The sequence below is a fragment of the Perissodus microlepis genome, chromosome 10 (genome assembly GCF_051167445.1).
Source record: "Perissodus microlepis isolate ML-2025 ecotype Zambia chromosome 10, ASM5116744v1, whole genome shotgun sequence".
In the NCBI taxonomy this organism is placed as follows: Eukaryota; Metazoa; Chordata; class Actinopteri; order Cichliformes; family Cichlidae; genus Perissodus; species Perissodus microlepis.
Genome location: NC_140470.1, coordinates 318,668 through 340,515, shown reverse-complemented (window position 1 = coordinate 340,515; position 21,848 = coordinate 318,668). Strand labels below are relative to the sequence as shown.

The 21,848-nt window shown below is 41.8% G+C and overlaps 2 protein-coding genes across 2 annotated transcripts in view; both read left to right on the top strand.

The window, feature by feature from the left end:
- Positions 1-21,848, top strand: part of LOC146378535 (CXADR-like membrane protein) — an 88,938-nt gene that overhangs the window by 20,522 nt on the left and 46,568 nt on the right. The gene's annotated exons all lie outside the window — the stretch shown is intronic.
- LOC146378536 (uncharacterized) lies at positions 16,007-20,564 on the top strand. Its single transcript, XM_084941329.1, has one exon. The coding sequence runs from the start codon at positions 16,235-16,237 to the stop codon at positions 17,018-17,020; it is 786 nt and encodes a 261-aa protein (XP_084797455.1). The 5' UTR covers positions 16,007-16,234; the 3' UTR covers positions 17,021-20,564.

Sequence of the window (21,848 nt, the reverse complement as noted above, 5' to 3'; positions counted from 1 at the left end):
GGTATAGTAATCATTCACAACTATTTTCAGTTGCGGATGATTAAGGATTCAGAACGTTTATTCATGCAGGCCTATATGACAGAGAATGTGTATCTTCTTTTTGTTTTGCATATTTTAATTTATATTTTATTGTGTTGTGGTTTGCAGTGTTTTGTGTAGTTTCACTTTAAATTAGTTTCAAAGGAAAAAGCTGAAAATGTAAATAGTTAAAAGTTGAAATGTAAATAGTTGGGTTTTGTATTTTATAATTTGTTTATTACATTTTATGTGCAGTGAATAAATAAAAGAATATTTACGGTGGCCACTGGAGACAAAGCATGTACAAACTCCAAAACACTAGAGGTGGGAATCACCATACATCCCACGATACGATATTATTGCAATTTTTTAAAAAATTTTGCGATATTTAGATTCTGTAGATAAAGGCAAACTTTATCAATATTCATTTTATCTAATATCAAAGTCTCGCACTCAGTCTTTCTCTCATTTCAGTCAGTTTTATTGTTGACAAACTGAACGGTTTGTATTACAGTCTAGTCCAACTTAACTGAATGCAACCATCTGGTACAATTATAGCTATTCTGAACTATGCAATTTATGAAAACTATGCAGCCCCTTCAGCAACTGAAGAATTTGAAAGTAAATTAAAACAAAATATAATTTTACATTAAATAAAAAAGTTTTAAACTTAATTAAAATAAAACATGTCTTAAATTAAAATAAGTAAACTGTCATGTTTATTGCTGCCAAAAAAAAGTTAAACACATTTGGACAGTGAAGGAATGTCAGGATTTTTGCTCAGAAAAAGGATCAACATGCTCTGAAGTCAGAGCACAAAAACCTTTTTTGTAACAAAATATCGATTTCTGCTGTCCCTGTATCGATACATTGTTAGCAAACAAAATATCACAATACTACACAGAATCGATTTTTTCCCCCACCCCTACAAAACACGTACAAACTCTGAAGCACGTACAAATTCCAAAGCACGTGAAACCTCCAAAACATGTACAAACTCCAAAACACAACAGAAGTGCTCCAGGATGCTAGGGGCAGTGTTGAGCTTTTGTTACCTAGTGGCTACACAAGCCAGGAAGTACCAACGACCGGATTTGGTAAATTAAATTTTTTTAAAAATTATTTCAATATAAATGAGTGTTTGTGTATAAATACACAAACAATACACATATGCTTTCAATTGTGTAATTTCAGTGATCTAGGTAGCTCTGTTTTGGAGTTTGTATGTGCTTCGGAGTTTGTACGTTTTTTGTAGTTTGTACGTGCTTTGTCTCTAGGGGTCACCATTTATATTTATATCTAAACATATATAAATAAAACCATGTTTTTTTTACATTAGTAATTTCTTTTGTGCATAATTTTATATTGTTGTTAATAATAAATTAATTAAAGCAACAAAACAACCTGAAGAGCCAGTTGGGAGCCGAAAGAGCCGGCTCTTTTTAGTGAGCCGAGCCGAAAGAGCTGGTTCTCTAAAAAGAGCCGGAATTCCCATCACTACAGCACAGCATGTTCTAGGCTGTTTTTACATTGTTATTTATTTTTCCTTTTTCGCCCAGGCACAGCAACACTGCTCGTGCCTATCGTCAAAAGGCAAAAATGCCATACACAGACATGTATGGAAAGCTGCCATACTTCTGCTATCAAGCAAGGGGGCAGGGCCACACGCTAACCACGAAGTGCTAACAGGTAGCCGGCACTAGCCGCAACCTGAATTCCCCTTTCACTGTTTATTAGCTCCAGTGCTGACAGGTGAAAGCGTATGCTTGGAACTCTGACACATTTCCCCAATGTAGCCGAGCTACGAGCGGAGCCCTGCTGGCCGCGTTAACCCGCGAGCAACACGCCAGACAGGCTAACTGGCTGGAATGCTACTCGCAGGCCGGCTAACGATTAGCTGCCACGAACCGTAGCCTGATTCCCCACTGTTAATTCCCCAGTGTTAAGCAGGCCAACAGCGAACACTTGGAACGCTGAAGCCGTATCCCCTCTGTGTTAACACACATAGCAGCCGAGCTGCACAGTGCTCAGGCAACAGTGTATGCTTGAACGCTGAAGCCGTGTCCCCTCTGTGTTTACATACTTCACAGCCAAGCTGCACAGTGCCCAGGCGACAGCGTATGCTTAAACGCTGAAGCCATGTCCCTGCTGTGTTTCCTCACTGTAGCCGAGCTACTCGCTAGCCGGCAGCCACACAGTGTGGTCCGACCAGCGCATAAGCCTATTTTTCGAGGCGATAAGCTGGAGAAGGGTGTCAGGGCTCTGTGTGCGGGCAGGCGGAGAGGAGGATCCAAGCGCAGGACTCGAACACAGAATTGTAAATCAAAACCTGAGCTTTATTGCTGGCATGAAAACAAAACATAAACAGAGCAAAGGTACTGAACACTAGAATGCTGACACAAAGACACACAGGCATAATCTGAGGGGACGACGCGACACTGAGCACGGAAAACACAGGGCTTATATACACAGGGTGGTAATCAGGGAATGGGCAACAGGAGGGAGACACAGCTGGGAGAGATCAGGGCTAACGAGATGGGGGAGCTACGCTGCACACACTAACATAAGACAAAGACTTTCACAATAAGACAGGAAACAAGAAACCACTAAACAAAGATGCAGACACGACACAGAGACAGACTAGACACTGAACAGAAACTGCAATGAGAACCCAAAACCTAAGAACTGATACCTCACCAAGAATAACTGAAACAGATCTATAATGACAATAATAATAATAAACAAAGCACCAGAACATCAGAAAATAATCCATAATGCAAAAATAAACCAAAATATAAGAAACTCAAAATGCAGGGTCAACACTGACCCAGAACCGTGACAAAGGGAGACCAACCAAGGGGAGAGCTAAGGGCCAGCTAAGGGGAGCCAAGCTAAGGGATACCAGGGAAATACCGGGGAATACCAGGAAAATACCAGGGGAATACCAGGGAATACTGGGGAATACCAGGGGAGATGCAGCGCCCACGGAGGATGCCGAAACACGCTCCTGACGGACGCACATACATACAGCACTCTCAAGGCACTCACACACACACAACACAAGTGGAGATCAAACGATCACCGGTGTCACGTCTGCACAGCTGTTTTATATGTGAGCTGTGGGGCGTAGCTGGGCGTGCCGGAGTGTCTTAAAGAAATATCCACACGCCACGACCAAGGGGGTCGTACCCCGTACATATGAAATATGTAACGGTGTGGACAGATAGTCTCGATATGCTAGAGAACTACTGTGATGAAGTCTACTCTCCACTGCTGTGTAATCAATTATCGTAAATGTAAATGTTATCAGGAAATGATCAGACAGGAGAGGGTTTTCAGGAAATACTGTTAAATGTTCAGTTTCTATGCCATATGTTAACACAAGATCTAGAGTGTGATTAAAGTGGTGGGTGGGTTCTTTTACATTTTGAGAGAAGCCAACTGAGTCTAATAACAGATTAAATGCCATGTTGAGGCTGTCATTTTTAGCATCTACATGGATGTTAAAATCACCCACAATAATTATTTTATTTGAGCTGAGAACTAAATCAGATAAAAAGTCTGAGAAATCAGACAGAAACTCTGTGTAAGGCCCAGGTGGACGATAGATGATAACAAAAAGACTGGTTTCTGAGTTTTACAGCTGGGGTGGGCAAGGCTAAGCATCAGGCTTTCAAATGAATTAAAAGTCTGTCTGGGTCTTTGGTTGATTAATAGGCTGGTGTGAAAAATTGCTGCCACACCGCCCCCTCGGCCTGTGCTTTGAGATTTCTGGTAGTTAGAGTGACTCGGGGGTGTTGATTCATTTAAACTAACATAATCATCCTGCTGCAACCAGGTTTCTGTAAGGCAGAGTAAATCAATTTGTTGATCAATTATTAAGTCATGTACTAACAGAGACTTGGAGGAGAGAGACCTAATATTTAATAATCCACATTTCACTGTTTTACTCTTTGGTTCAGATGTGGATACTGTATTGTTCTTTCTTTGTGATTTCTTATGTTTAAGTTGTTTGTTGCTGGTTTTTAGTTTGTTTTTTGTCTTTTTGGGAGCTGACACAGTCTCTATGGAGATGGGTTTTTGGGGGGGTAGCAGGAGGAGAGAAGCTGCAGAGAGGCGTGTAAGACTGCAACTCTGCTTCCTGGTCCCAACTCTGGATAGTCATATTTTGGGGGGTTTAATAAATTTGTCCCTATTTCTAGAAATGAGAGCTGCTCCATCCAAAGTGGGATGGATGCCGTCTCTCCTAACAAGACCAGGTTTCCTCCAGAAGGTTTGCCAATTATCTATGGAGCCCACATCGTTTCTGGGACACCACTCAGACAGCCAGCAATTTAAGGAGAACATGCGGCTAAACATGTCACTCCTGGTCTGATTGGGGAGGGGACCAGAGAAAACTACAGAGTCCGACATTGTTTTAGCAAAGTTACACACCGATTCAATATTGATTATAGTGACCTCCGATTGGCGTAACCAGGTGTCATTACTGCCGACGTGAATTATCATTTTACTGAATTTACGTTTACCCTTAGCCAGCAGTTTTAAATTTCCTTCAATGTCGCCTGCTCTGGCCCCTGGAAGACAATTGACTATGGTTGTCGGTGTCTCTAGCTTCACATGTCTCAACAGAACAGAATCACCAATTACCAGAGTTTGACCCCCGGCGGGTGTGTCGCAGAGTGGGGAAAAATGGTTAGACACATGAACAGATTGGTGGTGTACCTGGGGCTTCCGTTTAAGACTATGCTTCCTCCTCACTGTCACCCAGCCGCCCTCTTTCCCCAGCTGCTTGGGGTCTGCTGGGGAATGCTGTCTCGTCTTTGACCTCCACTCCTACCTTTGTTTGATGTTAGTCTTGATAGTGCATTTCCTGCCTTACTTTGAAGCGTGGTTTTTTACATGCTGTGCTTTAGTTTTACTTCATGCTGTGTGATTGCCCTGATTGTTTTCATATGTGAGTAATAACTTTCCCATTGGTCAGTCCACCGTGTACAAATAAACCTGTAGTCTGCAGTCTTGTGCAATTACAGATGTAACTGAGTCGCTAATATGCAACGTTAGTCCTGTGACAGACTGGTGACCTGTCCAGGGAGTACTGCAGCTTGGACCTTCCTGTCACGTGCAGGGCAAATCTGCCACCTTAAAAAACTCATAAATATTGTGTTTTACATCCGATTGCCTCGAGGCCTTATGACATCCGCCACACTATGCACTTGAACATATAAAAGTGATGAGCACCTCTTTTCATTGAACTTTGAGTGTTTTAATCAACCTTGTTACATCTGGGATGTTCCCGGTCGAAAGTGACTGCCATAGGAAATTAATGGGAATCCCCCCCCCCTTTGGCCTCTGACTCCTGAATGGCCCACTGAATGACCCATTGAACCACCCACTGAACCGAATTTGTTGGTGAAAAATGTTTGTCATGCTAATTTAAGAGCTGTTAAAACAGACTGGTCAATTTTGACAGAGAGCACTAAAGTTGGGTCTAGGAGTCTGAACCCCCCAACCCTGAATTGGATATGTGAAATAATATTGATGGTAGGACTACACAGATCAAATTTATCAAAAGAAGATATATTTGCCAGCTGAAAAATTGTCTATCTCAGTCACTTTATTATGATAACTATTAACACTTCAGCTGCTCTCTTGCCTCCTTAATAGTGATTGCATTATTAGTTAGTGTTATAGTTCACTTGGTGTTTATTGAATTTCTTCGAGAAATAGCAGATCGGACGGTCCACTCCGTGTTGCTCTGCCTGCAGCAGAACCGCACCCGCTGCAGTTGCGCTGGCATCTCAGATGCTTTAGCAGTTAAAGAAACCTGCCAATATTCCTTTAATAAATCCAGTTTGGTCACATAAGTAGCGGATCCCACCCACCATCAACACAGTCATCCATCCTAGGTAATGGGAAAGAGTCTGCTTTAGTGGCCGCATTTACCTTTCGGTAATCCGTACAGAATCGAGGAGTATTGTCAGACTTGGGCACTAACACACATGGAGAGCTCCATGCGCTAGCACTTGGAACGGCTAAGCCATGCTCTAGGAGATAATTGACTTCTCTCGGCATTATTTCCCTTTTCAATGGATTCACCCGGTACGCATGTTGTTTAATTGGCTTATGCCCCTCTACATCAATGTCATGACATAAGACAGCGGTTTGGCGCGGGTGATCAGTGAAAAGTGACAAGTTATTTTTTATCAGAGTAATGATGTCAGTTCGAGCAGTTTCAGGTAAGTTGGCAACAAATGATTCAAGATCATTTAAAATTAAAGAGTTTTTCAGATGCCCACTACCTAATGCATCATCCCTCCCAGATAATCCGTCATCCGACAGTTTGTAAGTGGAGAGGATGGCAACAGCGCACACCGGGGGCGCTGTTGTATTTTGTGCACGTGGATAGAATAGTTTCAACGTATTCACATGACAAACCCTGGTTTTTCGCCGCCGATCTGGAGTGCGAATCACATAGTGGTTATTGTCGAGTTTACATTCAACACTGTAAGGACCAGTGAACTGCGTTAGTAAACTGGACCCCACCACGGGCAATAACATCAACACTTCCTCCCCTGGTTGGAAACTTCTAACCACAGACTTTTTGTCAAATTGAGCTTTCATTTTAGTTTGCACTTGCTTTAGGTTTTCCCCGGCTATTTTCCACGCTAGGCGAAGTCTGTCTCGAAGCCGACTCACGTAGTTAAGAACACTACACGGCTCCTCCGGGGTCTCCGACAGCCATTTTTCCCTCAAAAGTCGGAGAGGGCCTCGGACCACATGTCCGAAAACCAACTCAGCGGGGCTAAATCCCAGGGACTCCTGTTTAGCCTCTCTAAGAGCAAACAACAATAGGGGCAACCCCTCATCCCACCCCCTACCAGACTCAAACAGAACTTACGTAACATAACTTTAAGAGTTTGGTGGAACCTTTCCAAAGCACCTTGACTTTCGGGGTGATATGGACTAGATGTAACATGCTTTAACAACCTGTGCAAAGACTCTGGACATGAAGTTGGTGCCTTGGTCCGTTTGAATGATTTTCAGCAACCCAAACACAGAAAAGAATTTGATCAAAGCTTTAATTACTGTTTTGGCTTTCACCGTACGCAAATCTCGTTGCTGAGCACATTACCGTAAGAACATACTGATGGCCGGCTTTTGTTCTCGGCAACGGTCCTACACAGTCTAGTATTACTTTTTCAAAAGGTTCACTCATTACAGGGATAGGAGATAACGGCGCAGGTGGAATGGGTTTATTGGGTTTGCCCACCAACTGGCAGGTGGCACAAGATCGACAGTAAGAAGCTACGTGTTTTTTTAAGCCAGGCCAAAAGAAACTAGAAAAATTTGCATTTCCTGCGAAAATGCAGTGTGGATGCTTTAAAGCTGAAGCTGTCTGCAAAAACTAGCTGAAAAAACTGAAAAGTTGCAGAAATTGTAAAAACTTTGCAAACGCAAAGGAACTTTGCTAAAATGTAATAACTTAGCAGAACTGCAATATCTTAGAGGAAACATAATACTTGGCAGAAATGCAATAGCATAGCAGAACTTAGCAGAAATATTGTAACTTACCAGAAACATGATAACTTCTCAAAAATACAAGAATTTAGGAGAAATAGTATAAGATAACAGAAAGAATATATTTAGCCAAAAATACTTAAACATTACAGAAACACTATGATTTAGAAAAATAGTACAACATAGCAGAAATACTGTGATTTACCAGAGACACTGTGATGAACTATGAATATTGTAATTTTAAATTAATACTATGTTTTAGCACAAATACTATAATTTGACAGAAATACTATCATTTGGCAGAAATACTATGTTTCAGCACAAATACTCTGGTTTAGCACAAATATTATAACATAGCATAAATACAGTTATATAGCAGAAATGCTATATTTAGAAAGAAAAATATAATATAGTAGAAATACTATGATTTAGCAGAAATACTGTAATCAGCACATATACTGTAACATGACAGAAATTCCTCCACTTAGTAGTAATACTATAACATAACACAAATGTTATGATTTGGCAAAAAAAAAAACATGATTTGGCAAAAATACTATGATTTAGCAGAAATACTATGATTGAGCAGAAGTACTAAGATGTAGTAAAACTACTTTGATTTAACAGAAATACAATTATGGAGGAGTAATACTTTAAAATGGGAGAAATATTGATACACACACACATACACAGAGCCTAAAGGGAACAGTATTTGTGCCATGGAGTGTTAACAGTAATCTGAGGTCCATATTAGAAAAGCTGGTAAAATCATAAAAGTTTGAGGATTGTAATAAATGATGAATATGAATTACTGGTCTGTGATAGTGTATTAATTTGTAGGGAAAAAAACATGTTGACCAAGGTGGAATTGAACTCACGACCTTTGGTTTGCAGACCCGTGTCATTACCAACTGCGCCACTGGGAAAGAGAGCAAGCGCCTGGAAAACAGGATGATGAGCAGTCAGAATTAGATCGCAGTGAGAGGCGAAAAACGCAGTTTTTTGAAGTTACAAAACGTCGTGTAACTCAAAAACTAGGTGGACTAGAAGCATAATTCTTGTACTGGGTGAATCAGCGGACTTTGGTGTACTTTGACTGCGATTTTCATTGCTCTTTGTACAACCGTCACTGACATATGACAAGAGAAGAAACGGCAGACCTCAGATATGATTGGCTGGCTGGGAAGCCGTGCAGGCCCTGATATGTAAATTTGAATGTCTCAGTCCTCACAGAGGATTGGCTGCCTGGGGACCTGGCAGAAATATATAGAAATAGTATGATTAAGCATAAATACTACATTTAGCAGAAATACTATATTAAGCACAAATCCTATAAAAAGCAGAAATACTATATTAAGCACAAATCCTATAAAAAGCAGAAATACTGTACTATGGTTTGGTAGAAAATACTATATTTGGCAGAAATACTATATTTAGCACAAATCTTATAAAATAGCAGAAATAGTATGATTTAGCACAATAGTAATAACTTAAACAGAAAAACTGGAAAAGCAAAATGGACAGCTGAAAAAATGCTGAACATGCTAAGGGTCCCTCAATTATACTTGTTCAATGAAAAAAATCGGCAAAAAAAAATATAACAGCCACACAATCACAAATATGGACACATATGGAAACACACATGCACAGAGAGACACACACACAAGATCCAATTCAGTCAACCAGTCTAAATATATTGAATTTGAATCTTACAATGAGATCATCCCATAAAAAGGCTCTCTCTCTCTCTCTCTCTCTCTCTCTCTCTGTCACACACAGACACACACACACAAAAACAGACACACACACACACACACACACACACAGAGGGAGAGAGAAGGAAGTTAATAGCTCAGTCAAGCAGCCTGGGAGCTGCTCAATTTGAATCCACCAATCAGAGAGGCTGTGTACTTTTTCCCGCCAAAACAGGTGCACGCAGCACAGAGAGACACAGGATTTTTGCAGTCTATTTCTCATAGTTAGGATTCCCCTCAAACAAATGACCATAATTTCCTAACCGTAGGGGCTAGAACGGTCATTCTTACACCGTTTTGTTCAGAAGAGATGGGGGAATCTTAAAGTGTTGACAAATTATTATTAAAATATGAATTATTAAAGATATTTGACTTGTAATGCACCATAACTGAGTAGAGGCGAAGCGAAAACTGCCTTGACTTGCCCTCAAACAACGCTTTCTAACTCTAAATCTATTTGGAGTATCGATATCATTCTTTCACCGTAAGAGACAGCAGGCTCTGGTGAACAGTCATGGAAATTTTCAGGTCTCTGTGGAAATCCATTAAAAAGATATGACGAGAGAAAAAAGTGGTTCATTTCCAGAGTTTGAAATCTGTGAAATCTGAGCGAAGGACAAATTTCCTACCCTCAAACAAGTCCAACTCATCTCAGAACGGTAATAGGTGAGAAAATAATTCTTGAATTGTGAGCGTCAGGAGTGTCTGAAGATATACTGGAACAAGCCTTATGTCTTGACTTCGCTTCGTTAAGGAGATATGGCGATTTGAATATGCCTCTCATTGCAGAAATCAAGTGGTGATTTTGAACAAACTCTCCATTGACTTTCTATGGAGAGTTTTGAGACTTTGTGTTGGCCTGAGGAGATTTGCCAAAATTCTATAAATCCCACAACAATGATGGTGACATTTTCTGAAAGCCAGCAAAAATACCTACGTTTTGATGTATAATTTGTGGAAGTTGAGTGAAAATTGAGCAAGTAGCAAGAAGTTGTTCGGACATGAAGAGAAAATTGCCAAAGGTACAGTGGCTCACTTAGAACCAACTGCATAGCAACCATAACAACGTATGTATTTTGTGAAAAATCACAATTTTGCAACTGAAAACTTAAAGAGGGATAGGATGAAAATGGTAACAGATATGAAAAAGCTGAATCATACATGAATAGCCCAATAATTTGTGAACATTTTAAAGTTTGAATGGTTGTTCTAGGCGAAAGTATGAGGAAGTAGTTAAGTTTCAAAAACAAGCAAGTTTTAGCAGAATTGCAGAAGTTTCCCATTCATTTCAATGGGACAAAAAAAAGGAAAAAAGCGTAATATTTTAAAAAGTATAATAGTTATAAATACCAAAAGTCATAGCAGTCGTTAGCAAAAAAAAGCTGAATAGTTTAAAATTTGAACGGTGAAAATCGGCTGAAAATTGTGGAAGTAGTTAAAGTCCAAAAAACGTACGGAAGCAACTTGAAGAATAAAGTTTAAAGAATAAAGAGAAACAGGAAAACAATAGTGTGGATGCCTTAAAGCATCCACACAATTACGCAACACTCGGTAATAAGTTTTAGTTATTCCGAGGTGCCCAGCCATGCCAGCATCATGTGCTAAGCTTAGCACCTGATCACGATGCTGAGATGGTACCACCACCTGTGTAACATTTGATGTTCCACTCTGATCTGAGGACCTCCGCCTCGTTAACACGCCATCCTGCAGGAAAAAACGGGGAAGGGGGCTTTCCCCGGCCGCAACAACGGCTGCAAAACAGGAACTTAAAGACTTGTCATTTTCCTGAGCGCTTATCAAAGCTTCTTTATTCACATCTCCGCCCAATTCCGGCATTAAATGTAGCACACTGCATTTTTTTTTCACACCGTCTTTCCCCCCTACAGAAAGCTTTTGCTCCATAGCCACAAATGTATCTGCGATACTAACGACATCAGCAAATTTGCGCGCTTGCGCCCACGTAACAGCACAAACGGGAAATACTGTCACTTTTAAATCAGTAACATCTGAGGCGGTAGCAACAGGGGTATCCACCACTTCAGGCGGTGGGAACACTTTTCCCCCGGCCAAATCAGTGCCCAAAATAAACGACACACCTTTAAACGGCAACTGTCGCTGTACAGCGACTTTCACAGGTCCGGTTGTAATTGGTGAGTGTAAATATATGCTGTGGAGTGGCGCATGTAGAACACTCATTTCAATTCCCCACACCAACACATCCGTGTGGCAGGCGGTTTTATCCGACAGTGGCAACACATCATCTAACATAAAAGATTGATGTGCTCCGGTGTCTCGGAGAATAGTGATAGGGATCCTGTCCTTCTCTTCTCCTGTTACCGAAACGAAGCCTTGGGAAAGGAATGGTTTAAAACGTGACTCTCCCTCCATTTCTGGGTCACACCCCTGTATCCGATTAGGACATATAGGTGGGGAAACTACTTTAATGAGCCCCACGGGTCCCTTAGACCATCTGCGCTGCTCCTTCTTCCGCAGTGCAAGACAACTGGCAATCAGGTGACCAGACTCACGGCAATAAAAACATTCCCGCATTTCAGTTTCCTCCTGTCTCGCCCTTCGGGTCTGTTTAGGAGATTTTTGTCTCTTTTCCTGCCCTCCCCTCACTTCTCGTGCTGCCTCATGTGAGAAAATGGTTTTATGTGTGAGGGTAAATTCGTCCGCTAAAACTGCTGCTTTTTTCCAGGGACGTCACTTTCTGCTTGTTTAAATAAACTACTAACTGATCCGGGAGACACTTCTTAAATTCTTCTAAAAGTACCAATTCCTTCAATCCGTCAATATCCTTCACTTTGCTGGCTTGCATCCAGTGTTCAAACAAGCGATGTTTCTCACGGGCAAATTCCACAAACGTTTGATCAGCGGTCTTTTCACTTTTATGAAATTTCTGACGGTAAGCCTCAGGAATTAATTCATACGCGCGCAGAATGGATTTTTTCACAATATCATATTGGAGGCTGTCGTTAACGGAAAGGCTAGTACATACTTCTTGAGCCTTGCCGATTAACTTACACTGGAGTAGCAGCGCCCAAAACTCCTTAGGCCAATTCAATGTAGCTGCTATACGCTCAAAAGCACTGAAATAGGAATCAACCTCAGCCTCCCAAAACGGAGGTACTAGTGTAACATGTTTGGTGATGTCAAAACTTGTTGAAGTAACTGTGGATGTGTCAGGGCGACTCGAGACAGGTGTGGAGGCAGCGGAAACAGGTGTTGAGACAGCGGCGGGCTTACGCTCCAACTCCAAAGCTCTAACACAGAGGTGCATAGCTTGCACTTCAAGCTCCTTAGCGCGAACCTCCACCTCCCTAATACGGAGGGTCAAACGGAGGTCCTCCGTAGACCCTACTGCCTGAGGCTCCTCAGCCACCCCTGACTCCACCTCAGCCGCACCAGGCTCCACCTCAGCCGGGAGCACATTAGCAGGCCCTTTGGCATCCGGCTCCGGCTCAGTCTCCGGAGCCACCTCCACGCCGCCCCTGCCAGGCTGCTTTAGAGCTGCCTTCGGGGAAGGGAGAATGCCCTGCTCCACCAAACCTGCACACAAAGCAACCTTCACCTCCGCTTTACGGGCATTGTAGGACACTTTAATACCAAAAAAACTTGCTATAATAAGCAACACAACTCTATCTTATCCCAGGAAGGCGAGGTAACAAAGTCATCTAAAGAAAACTCCATCCTCCCACACACACACACCTCACGTCCCCCCCCCACACAAAAGAAAAGCCGACTGAACAAACTACAGACCACAAAACCAGCCAGAAAAAAAACAGACAAAACGGACGAGCCATGTAAATCATGTTATGACCTGGCTCAGAATGACCGTAACAGGAGTGGGGTGTCCCGCGACTTCCCATGCCCAAACAGACACAGCCACAGCATCGGACTTTTAAGAATAATTTATTCACAGCAATGGCGCTCAATACAACGGTAGTGCGAGTGTATGATTAGCTCAGGGTGAGCTTAGGCCAACACAACAAACAAAACCCAACCTAGGCTTCTGTAACAGGTATTACAATTAAATAATATGAGATACACATTAAATTATTGTCTCGACAACTTTGGACTAGTATCAGAAAGTTCTAGGTAAGACTATGGAGCCTTGAAAGGATCAGCAGAGAAGGAACCACACAATGATAGATAAGATGTGATTTGAATAGAAACTGTATTGAAAGTTGTAAAGTTTACAAACCCTGCCTGTCTAAAGCCGGCTTCCTACAGTGCACAAACGCATATTAAAGGGCTCAAAAATAAAATCAAAACCAAACATCCTCTTTAAGGAAATTCTCCAAAGAGTTTCAATTAAAGAGCTTCCGCTCCTGTTGCTCAGTCCACTTCTCTTTGGGAAGAGGAATTAGAGTTCCTTGTGTGTGTGTGTGTGTGTTTCTGTCCACTGGTTCTAACACTACCCGGGTAGATTTTTAATGTGTTAGTCTTATCTGTGTCAAGGAATGTAGTTATAGTCCTGAGGTTTGCTGAAGATGGATCCCACGGCTGGCCACACCGTACTCTGGTCCGTCTACAGTCACTCTCTTGGGATTGTCTCGCCACTGAACCCAAAGGGTTCAGATCTCGAATGATCCAGTCCTGGTCAAAAACCAATCTATGCACACAGTTCAGAGTGCATACATTACTATTTTATCTATACTTCTTCCATCACTCATCTTTCAGTCAAGTATTGCTCAAGTATAACAAATTATTTTAGTTATACAATGTCTCAACCATCATGAAATAACTTGAGTTACATCACACGAGGTTTTACCCTTTTAAGAATAAATAAACTTGTAAGATTCACTCCTCCATATTTATCCTTTTAACAGCTCGCTTTTAACTGTTCTTCTTTTTAAGATATTTCAACTTTAATTATTTCTCAGAAAAATGTATCAACTTCTTAAAACATTAATACTTCAACAGAGTGATGAGATCCCTCACATTTTATAATCACATTTTATGAACTTTTTTCATCTTTATTAAATGAATTAACTTCTAAGTCAACAAAACTGAAAGGGTGCATTTAAGCACTACACGACAATATTACTGCTTCTCCAACGTTTTGGAAAGCTAACAAACTCCGATGAATCACAGTAATGTTAGAATACACAGAAATACACAGAAATCGCTAAGCAGTAGCTTAATACTAGCGGTTAGCTGGGCACATTTTAATATATTTTTTAGCACTTAAAATTAAACATCTGCACATCAGTGATGTTACAGTGCTTTAAACATAAATATCACAACTCCGACTGGTTTTGTTTTTTAAAGCAGAAAATATATTAACAGCAGTCAACTACATGTCTTTATGGTGCTAACATTCATGTAGCATCCCTTACCGGAGCTCGTGGTGAGATAGCTCGCCCGCCCCTACTAGTATGTGAAGATAAATTGTGAATTTAACTTTTATTTTAGCTTTTCTTACCAGGATCTTTCAGCTACTTTGGCGGTTGCCTCGTGATTAATGGCTTTCAAAACAGGAAATGTTGACTGACAGAAAGTCATCTCAAGGCACTCGCCTCCTAGTGGCGGGGAAGGAAAATTACACCTCCAACCTTATTCAGCAGCACAACCCACAAATCTGATGTGGGTTACACTTCGGTTCCCCTTTTACCTCTTCCAGAAAATAAACAAAGAAATGACACAGTCTGACCTCCCTGGTCTAACAACAAAGGAGAAACCGAGGCTTCCCAAAATAATCGGCAGCTCACCCTTACCTGCTCCGCACTTCACACACACGGCCAAATTTAACTAGGTAGCTATAACTGTGGCCGCTCCATCTGGACCTGCGGTAAGTGCACGGGAAGTTTTCACACACACACCCCTTTCGCAACTCTTCAATCGTCCTTTATGGATTACGTCCAGAGCCGGAGCCAGTCCACCAATCACAGCTGAGCCCCTGCACAGGTGAATTAGCATACACACATTAAGAAACAAACAAACAAACCAACAACACACGCACGTAACACATCTTCTTTGCTGAAGCCTTCGCAAGTTGCTCCAAACATGACAAGCTTCTCATCCACGTGATCTTCCAAACTCGCGCTCAGCAATCCAGGGGGGGAGACAAGGACAGGTCCAGAAAGATCTATGTACAAGGAAACAGGTGGTTAGAAACAATATGACGAGATCACAAAGAACACGAGAGCAGAATAGAGCTGGGGCTACACTAACACAGGTTGCACAACGATCCAGCAACGAGAGACACTGAGCAGCCGCCTTAAGTAGTGGCTAGAAGAGTCAGGTTAACAGGCTGCAGGTGAGTGATCTCATCAGAATGACATCAAGCTGTATGCCAAGAGTGAACGAGACATCGATTCACTGATCCACACCACCAGGATATACAGCAATGACATTGGAATGTCATTCGGATTGGAGAGGTGTAGTTGGATGATAACAAAGAGAGGGAAGGTAGTCAGAACTGAGGGGATCAAACTACCAGAAGGCAACATTGCAGACATAGAGGACAGCTACAAGTACCTGGGGATCCTGCAGGCAAATGGGAACCATGAAGAGGCCGCTAGGAAAGCTGCAACCACCAAGTACCTGCAGAGGGTCAGGCAGGTCCTGAGGAGTCAGGTGAACGGTAAGAACAAGATAATAATAATAATAATAATAATAATAATAATAATAATAATAATGGATTGCATTTATATAACGCTTTTCTAGGCACCCAAAACGCTTTACAATTCCACTATTCATTCACTCTCACATTCACACACTGGTGGAGGCAGGTACAGTTGTAGCCACAGCTGCCCTGGGGCAGACTGACAGAAGCGAGGCTGCCATATCGCGCCATCGGCCCCTCTGGCCAACACCAGAAGATGCGATCTATCAACACCTACGCCCTGCCTGTGGTCAGGTACCCTGCTGGGATAATAAGCTGGGCAAATGAGTAGATAGAAGCCACTGACATCAAAACCAGGAAGCTCCTGACCATGCATGGAGGGTTTCACCCCAAGTCCAGCACCCTGAGGCTGTACGCTAAATGGAAGGAAGGAGGCCGGAGACTGGTGAGTGTCAGTACCACAGTCCAGGATGAGGCAACGAACATCCACAAATATATCAGGAAGATGGCTCCAACCGACCCCGTGCTCGGTGAATACCTCAGGCAGCAGAAACCCAAGAAAGAGGAGGAAGAGGAGGAACCATCATGGAAGGACAGGCCCCTGCACGGTATATACCACCGGCAGATAGAGGAGGTGGCTGATATCCAGAAATCCTACCAGTGGCTGGACAAAGCTGGACTGAAAGACAGCACAGAGGCACTAATCATGGCAGCACAGGAACAAGCTCTGAGTACAAGATCCATAGAGGTTGGGGTCTATCACACCAGGCAAGACCCCAGGTGCAGGCTGTGTAAAGATGCCCCTGAGACAATCCAGCGCATAACAGCAGGGTGCAAGATGCTAGCAGACAGGACATACATGGAACGCCATAACCAAGTGGCCGGCATAGTATACAGAAACATCTGTGCCGGATATGGCCTGGAAGTCCCGAGGTCAAAATGGGAGACGCCTCCAAGGGTGGTGGAGAATGACCGAGCTAAGATCCTGTGGGACTTCCAGATACAGATGGACAAAATGGTGGTGGCTAACCAACCGGACATAGTGGTGCTAGACAAACAGAAGAAGACGGCCATAGTGATCGATGTAGCGGTCCCGAATGACAGCAACATCAGGACATCTGAGTTCCGAGCTATCTGGAACGCTGCATATGTTTAGTTTGACGGTCTACACACACAAATGTGTAATTAATTGCATATGTGCACATCCACATCCCATCTGTTGTAAATGCTGACATTTACAACAGATGGGACAGTTTCAATTTATAAAACACCTCATTAGTTTGGCCTGAATTATTTGGATATGTCTCATCTCCCCCAAAGGTGGGGCTCATCTCTGGGGGAGATGAGACGGCGTACAGAGCTGAAGTTCAGAGGCTGTCAGATTGGTGTGTAGATAACAACCTGGACCTCAATACCACCAAGACAAGAGAACTGGTAGTGACTTCAGAAGAAGGAAGTCTGAGCTGCAGCCTGTCAGCATTAACAGGGAGTGCATGGAAAGGGTGTCCAGCTTCATGTTCCTGGGTGTGCACATAGACACAGACCTCCAATGGAGCTCAAACACCTCTGCGGTCTTAAAGAAGGCCCAACAGCGTCTCCACTTTCTGAGAATCCTCAGAAAAATGGACCTGAATGAGCTGCTGACCATCTTCTACTGCTGCTGCATTGAAAGTGTGCTGACATATTGCATCGGTGTGTGGTTCTCCAGCTGCACCACAGCACACAGAAAGGCACTCCAGAGGGTCATCAATATGGCCCAAAAAATCGTTGGACATCCTCTTCCCTCCCTGAAGGACCTGTACAGCACTCGCTGTCTCAAGAGGGCACGCAGCATCCTACGGGACTGCACACACCCAGGACACCGGGTGTTTAAGCTGCTGCCATCTGGCAGGAGGTTCAGGCTGCTGAGGTCCGGGACAAACAGACTCAAGGACAGCTTTTACAACAGGGCAACAGCCCTGATCAATGCTAACAGCTGACCTGACTGGCTACCTCCCTGGACTTTTTTAGGGGGGGAGGTAACAACGGTAAAAACAGTAACAATAATTATATTTATATTTATAACAAGGTGCAATAACAATTAATGTGCAATAATAACAGTGTGCAATTCAAATACACTTATTCTTCTTTAAGTTAATATACTGTGCTGTGTTGTTTGTGTTGCGTTGTGATGTGTCATATCGTGTCGTGTTGTGTTATATGTAGTGCCGACGTAGGACAGTTTTCCAATTTCATTGTACTATTGTACTATGTATGACTGTGCAATGACAATAAAGAGTTATCTTATCTTATCTTATATCTCGCTATTATATGTATATTTCCTTTTGTTTTTGAGTATTTGCATCTAGATCTAATCAACTGATACATAAGCTGAAGGGGCACTGGACTAATAGGACAAGATCATATATGAAACTCTAAATACATAATTTTTTTGCAGTTATGTTTATGTTGATTACACCAAGATTACACCTACTGGTGCTGCTGCGACTGACCTTTATCAGCAGAAGCTGGGATCAACCTTAAAAAGTTGATCCCAGCTTCTTCAGTTTATCCCCTCTTAAGAAGCCAAACAGTTGACTAAAACTGAGTCTGTTTCTCATTCTCACCTGTTGTCACTGAACCAAAATGTGGTTCACAATAAGTATGAATGCTTTAAAGATGCAGACAGGTTTGTTTGTGTTCAACAAAAGTTGTGTTTGACCTGTTATGGTGGTGTTCATTGAAGAAATGAGTATACTTCTGCAAAAAGAAAAATTATTACAGAGAAAATGTTAAAGCTGTTTCAGTTTAGAACAGTTAAAATATTTTGCACTTACAATCTTGCATGGGATTGTTGGCAATAAACGGAGAGATTGCAAAACATAATAAAAGCACGGATGAAAGTGGAGCAAACACGTAGGTTAGCATTAAAATGCACGACTACCCCAGCTGATTTCACAAATAGTTCCACTTCCTTTGTAGGAGAACCCTATCAATTCATTCACCTACTGTGGTAGTAGTACCGTGGTGCAGTATTATGAGTTACACGTATATAGACCAGCACAGAGACCCTTAACCTGGTGCGACTGTGTGGCATCAGTGCCTGATTCAGACACGTGAGCAAAATAAAAAAATGACTCCTATAATCTGCTTCCCTTGAGTCTAGAGTGTTCCTTGTGTCATTATTAACATGTCTGTCTATTATCAATATTGCTTTCTTTCTTTTGTATTTTAGTGCTGCCCATGCTGCTCACAGTTAGCTACACCTGCAGCATCTTGTTCCCATGTTTCATCTAAAGGTTGTGAGAGTTTTATTTATTTGTACAGAAATTCATCAAGTCCTTACTGCTTACTGAAGGACTATGAGGCCCAGAAAAATTCTTTGTCAGTGGGCCTTTTCTTCTTTTGCTGACAGATAGTGGGTTTGTTGTGATAAATTAAATCATTCCAGTCCAACTGAAATCATTTTTAATTAGTGCAAGTACACTTCACTTCAGGCTTATGGTTCTCTGCTTTAAATTGGAGCTTTGTGATGCCACAGCACCCAGTGCGGTCTGCAGCACTACTAACAAGATCATCCAGAAAGTGCATTATTGTAAATAATAACATAATTGTGAATCACAGACCTAACTGGTCACAAGGTGCTTAGGGAAAAATGAGAGGCTTGTCTTGTTTGGAGTAACTTGCAAAGGCTTCAGCAGAGAAGATGACACTACATATTAATACAGTCACGTAAAGATTAGAAACAAGTTGTTAAACATTAAATGTTAATTTTCTGTGTCATATTTCAAGTGCTTGATTAAGATGGTGAGTGGTTAATTTACATTCTGGCAGAAATCACATGCTGTGTGAAGTTGACACTGGTGGTATCAGTAAATATCCACAGTTTAGTTTTCATTCCACATGCAGCTATAGCATTAATAAAGACGCCTTCATTTGCAGGTGTTGTTCCTATTCATTTAGTGCAGAGGATTTGCATTGTTATAGTGTAGAGGTTATTGTCATATAGAATGGCTTTTTTTCCATTACTTCCATGACTCATGACAGCATTTTTACTTTGTGTACTTTTAAATCGCAGTGCCTTTTCATTCTGGTACATTACAAAAGCCCAACTAACGTTTAGTTTTGCTCTTGTTTTATACACCCCGTGTCAGACATGTACATCCTCACCAGCTGTATGTCTGTTCTTGGTACATACTTTAGGGTTGTTTGTGGTGAAGTTTGGCATTTAGGACACAAGTCCTTTCAAAACAAGAGGAAGCGCAAAAAGTCCCCAGTGTTTCCTGAGTTTCCAGTGTTGTATATAATATATGATATGCAGTACTATGTACCATATATCATCTAAATAAGCTATATTGTCTAAATGTGTAAGGATATTGCCTTACATTAGGTTTATTTAGGCCAGTTTGTTTCATGGAAATTGGGGAAATGGCCTGAGACTTGCACAAAGGGAACACTTATTATATGCTACCCTCCCAACCTGTTTCTCATGTTGAGGCTGTGTAAAAGTATGGGGCATAAAAGGCTGCTTCGTCATCACAGCAGTAACAAACACAAACATCTGAAAATGAAGACCTTCTCTGACAGGCTTTATGCTAGGGGTGTCCAACTCCAGGCCTCGAGGGCCAGTGTCCTGCAGGTTTTTAGATCTCACCCTGGGTCAGCACACCTGGATCACATGATTAGTTCATTACCAGGCCTCTGGAGAACTTCAAGACATGTTAGGGGTGTCCAAATTCATAGGCTGAATCCTCCTGAGGACCCGTCCTTCACGGTCTACGTGGGCTGGGTCCTCAGAAGGTCGGGTAGACAGGAAGCGAGCGGCTGTGAAACTGGACGGTCTAGCCTTCAGATTTGCATCACCGCTGTCTCAGTGGAGTTTAATAAACTCAGCCGTCTGCTCCTTGCTATCTAAAATATAACAGGACACTGGTGTAAATTCTTGACCATCTCACACTTCTGTTTAATCAGTTTTCTGTTTGACGTTTATTCAGCTGTGTGAAAATCCCGGAGGAACCCACCCGCGGGATTAATAAAGTTTTATTTTATCTAATCTAATAACTTTAATCTCAGCCAAACCGATTTACTCAGGAACAAATAAAACACTGAAAAAGCCAAACAATAACATTTTTAGGTTATCTAAGTGACTTATATATCACGTTTAACCTGAGTAGCGCAAGACCACGGTGATCTGAAAATGATCCGCTGGGAGTTCTCGCTGGCTCTAGTGACCCTCGAGCTCCCAGCTAGCTATCGAGCTGGTGGATAACAGACGTCTCTGAAAACGTCGGAGCACTTTTGCAAACATGTGATGTCTTGATAAACCGAGCAGATATTTGAAGTTTACACAGCTACTTTCTCACCTGAAAATATGTTAAAAGTGTATTTTGTGACCTAGAAAGAGTAAAAAGAGTAATAATAACCCTCTGGGGTCCAGGGTATAATTGGCCGTTTTTGACTATTTTTGATTTTACCTCTATATTTCCCCTTTAAAAACTGTTTATCTTGCCTTGTTTGGTATCATTATTTTCAGCACAACCTCAAATATTTGAAATTTGAGATATTTTTTCATTTTGGCATACTATATTAGCACAATTGATCTAAATTCAGACATAAAATTAAAAATCCGAGTAGGAAAAAGTTATATTTTTTACTGTAAAACCCACAAACATGTTTAACGAATCATTTTCATAACTTGAAATGCAAATAGAAATTGTACATTTCTAAAAATTATGCACAAGTTTTGCAAACAACAAAGTTATATGGTACTATTTACCTAAAAATGCAGCCAAGGCCTCAGGTGTTTTTTATATAACCATTTAAATCTATTTACAGAACATCAAATAAGAAGGCACACAAATTATTTGTGCCAGTCCAAAAAAAATAGTTTGTGTTCAGTATAAGACAGAGGAGAACACCACAGGCCTAAACCCTGCAGGTCTGACAGCAGGAGGTGCATCAGTCCAGTTTTCCATATGGGAACAGTATTTACACTGGAATCTGCC

Excerpts from the sequence above, each read along its gene's own strand:
- LOC146378536 (XM_084941329.1), top strand. The coding sequence starts at position 16,235 with ATGCATGGAGGGTTTCACCCCAAGTCCAGCACCCTGAGGCTGTACGCT.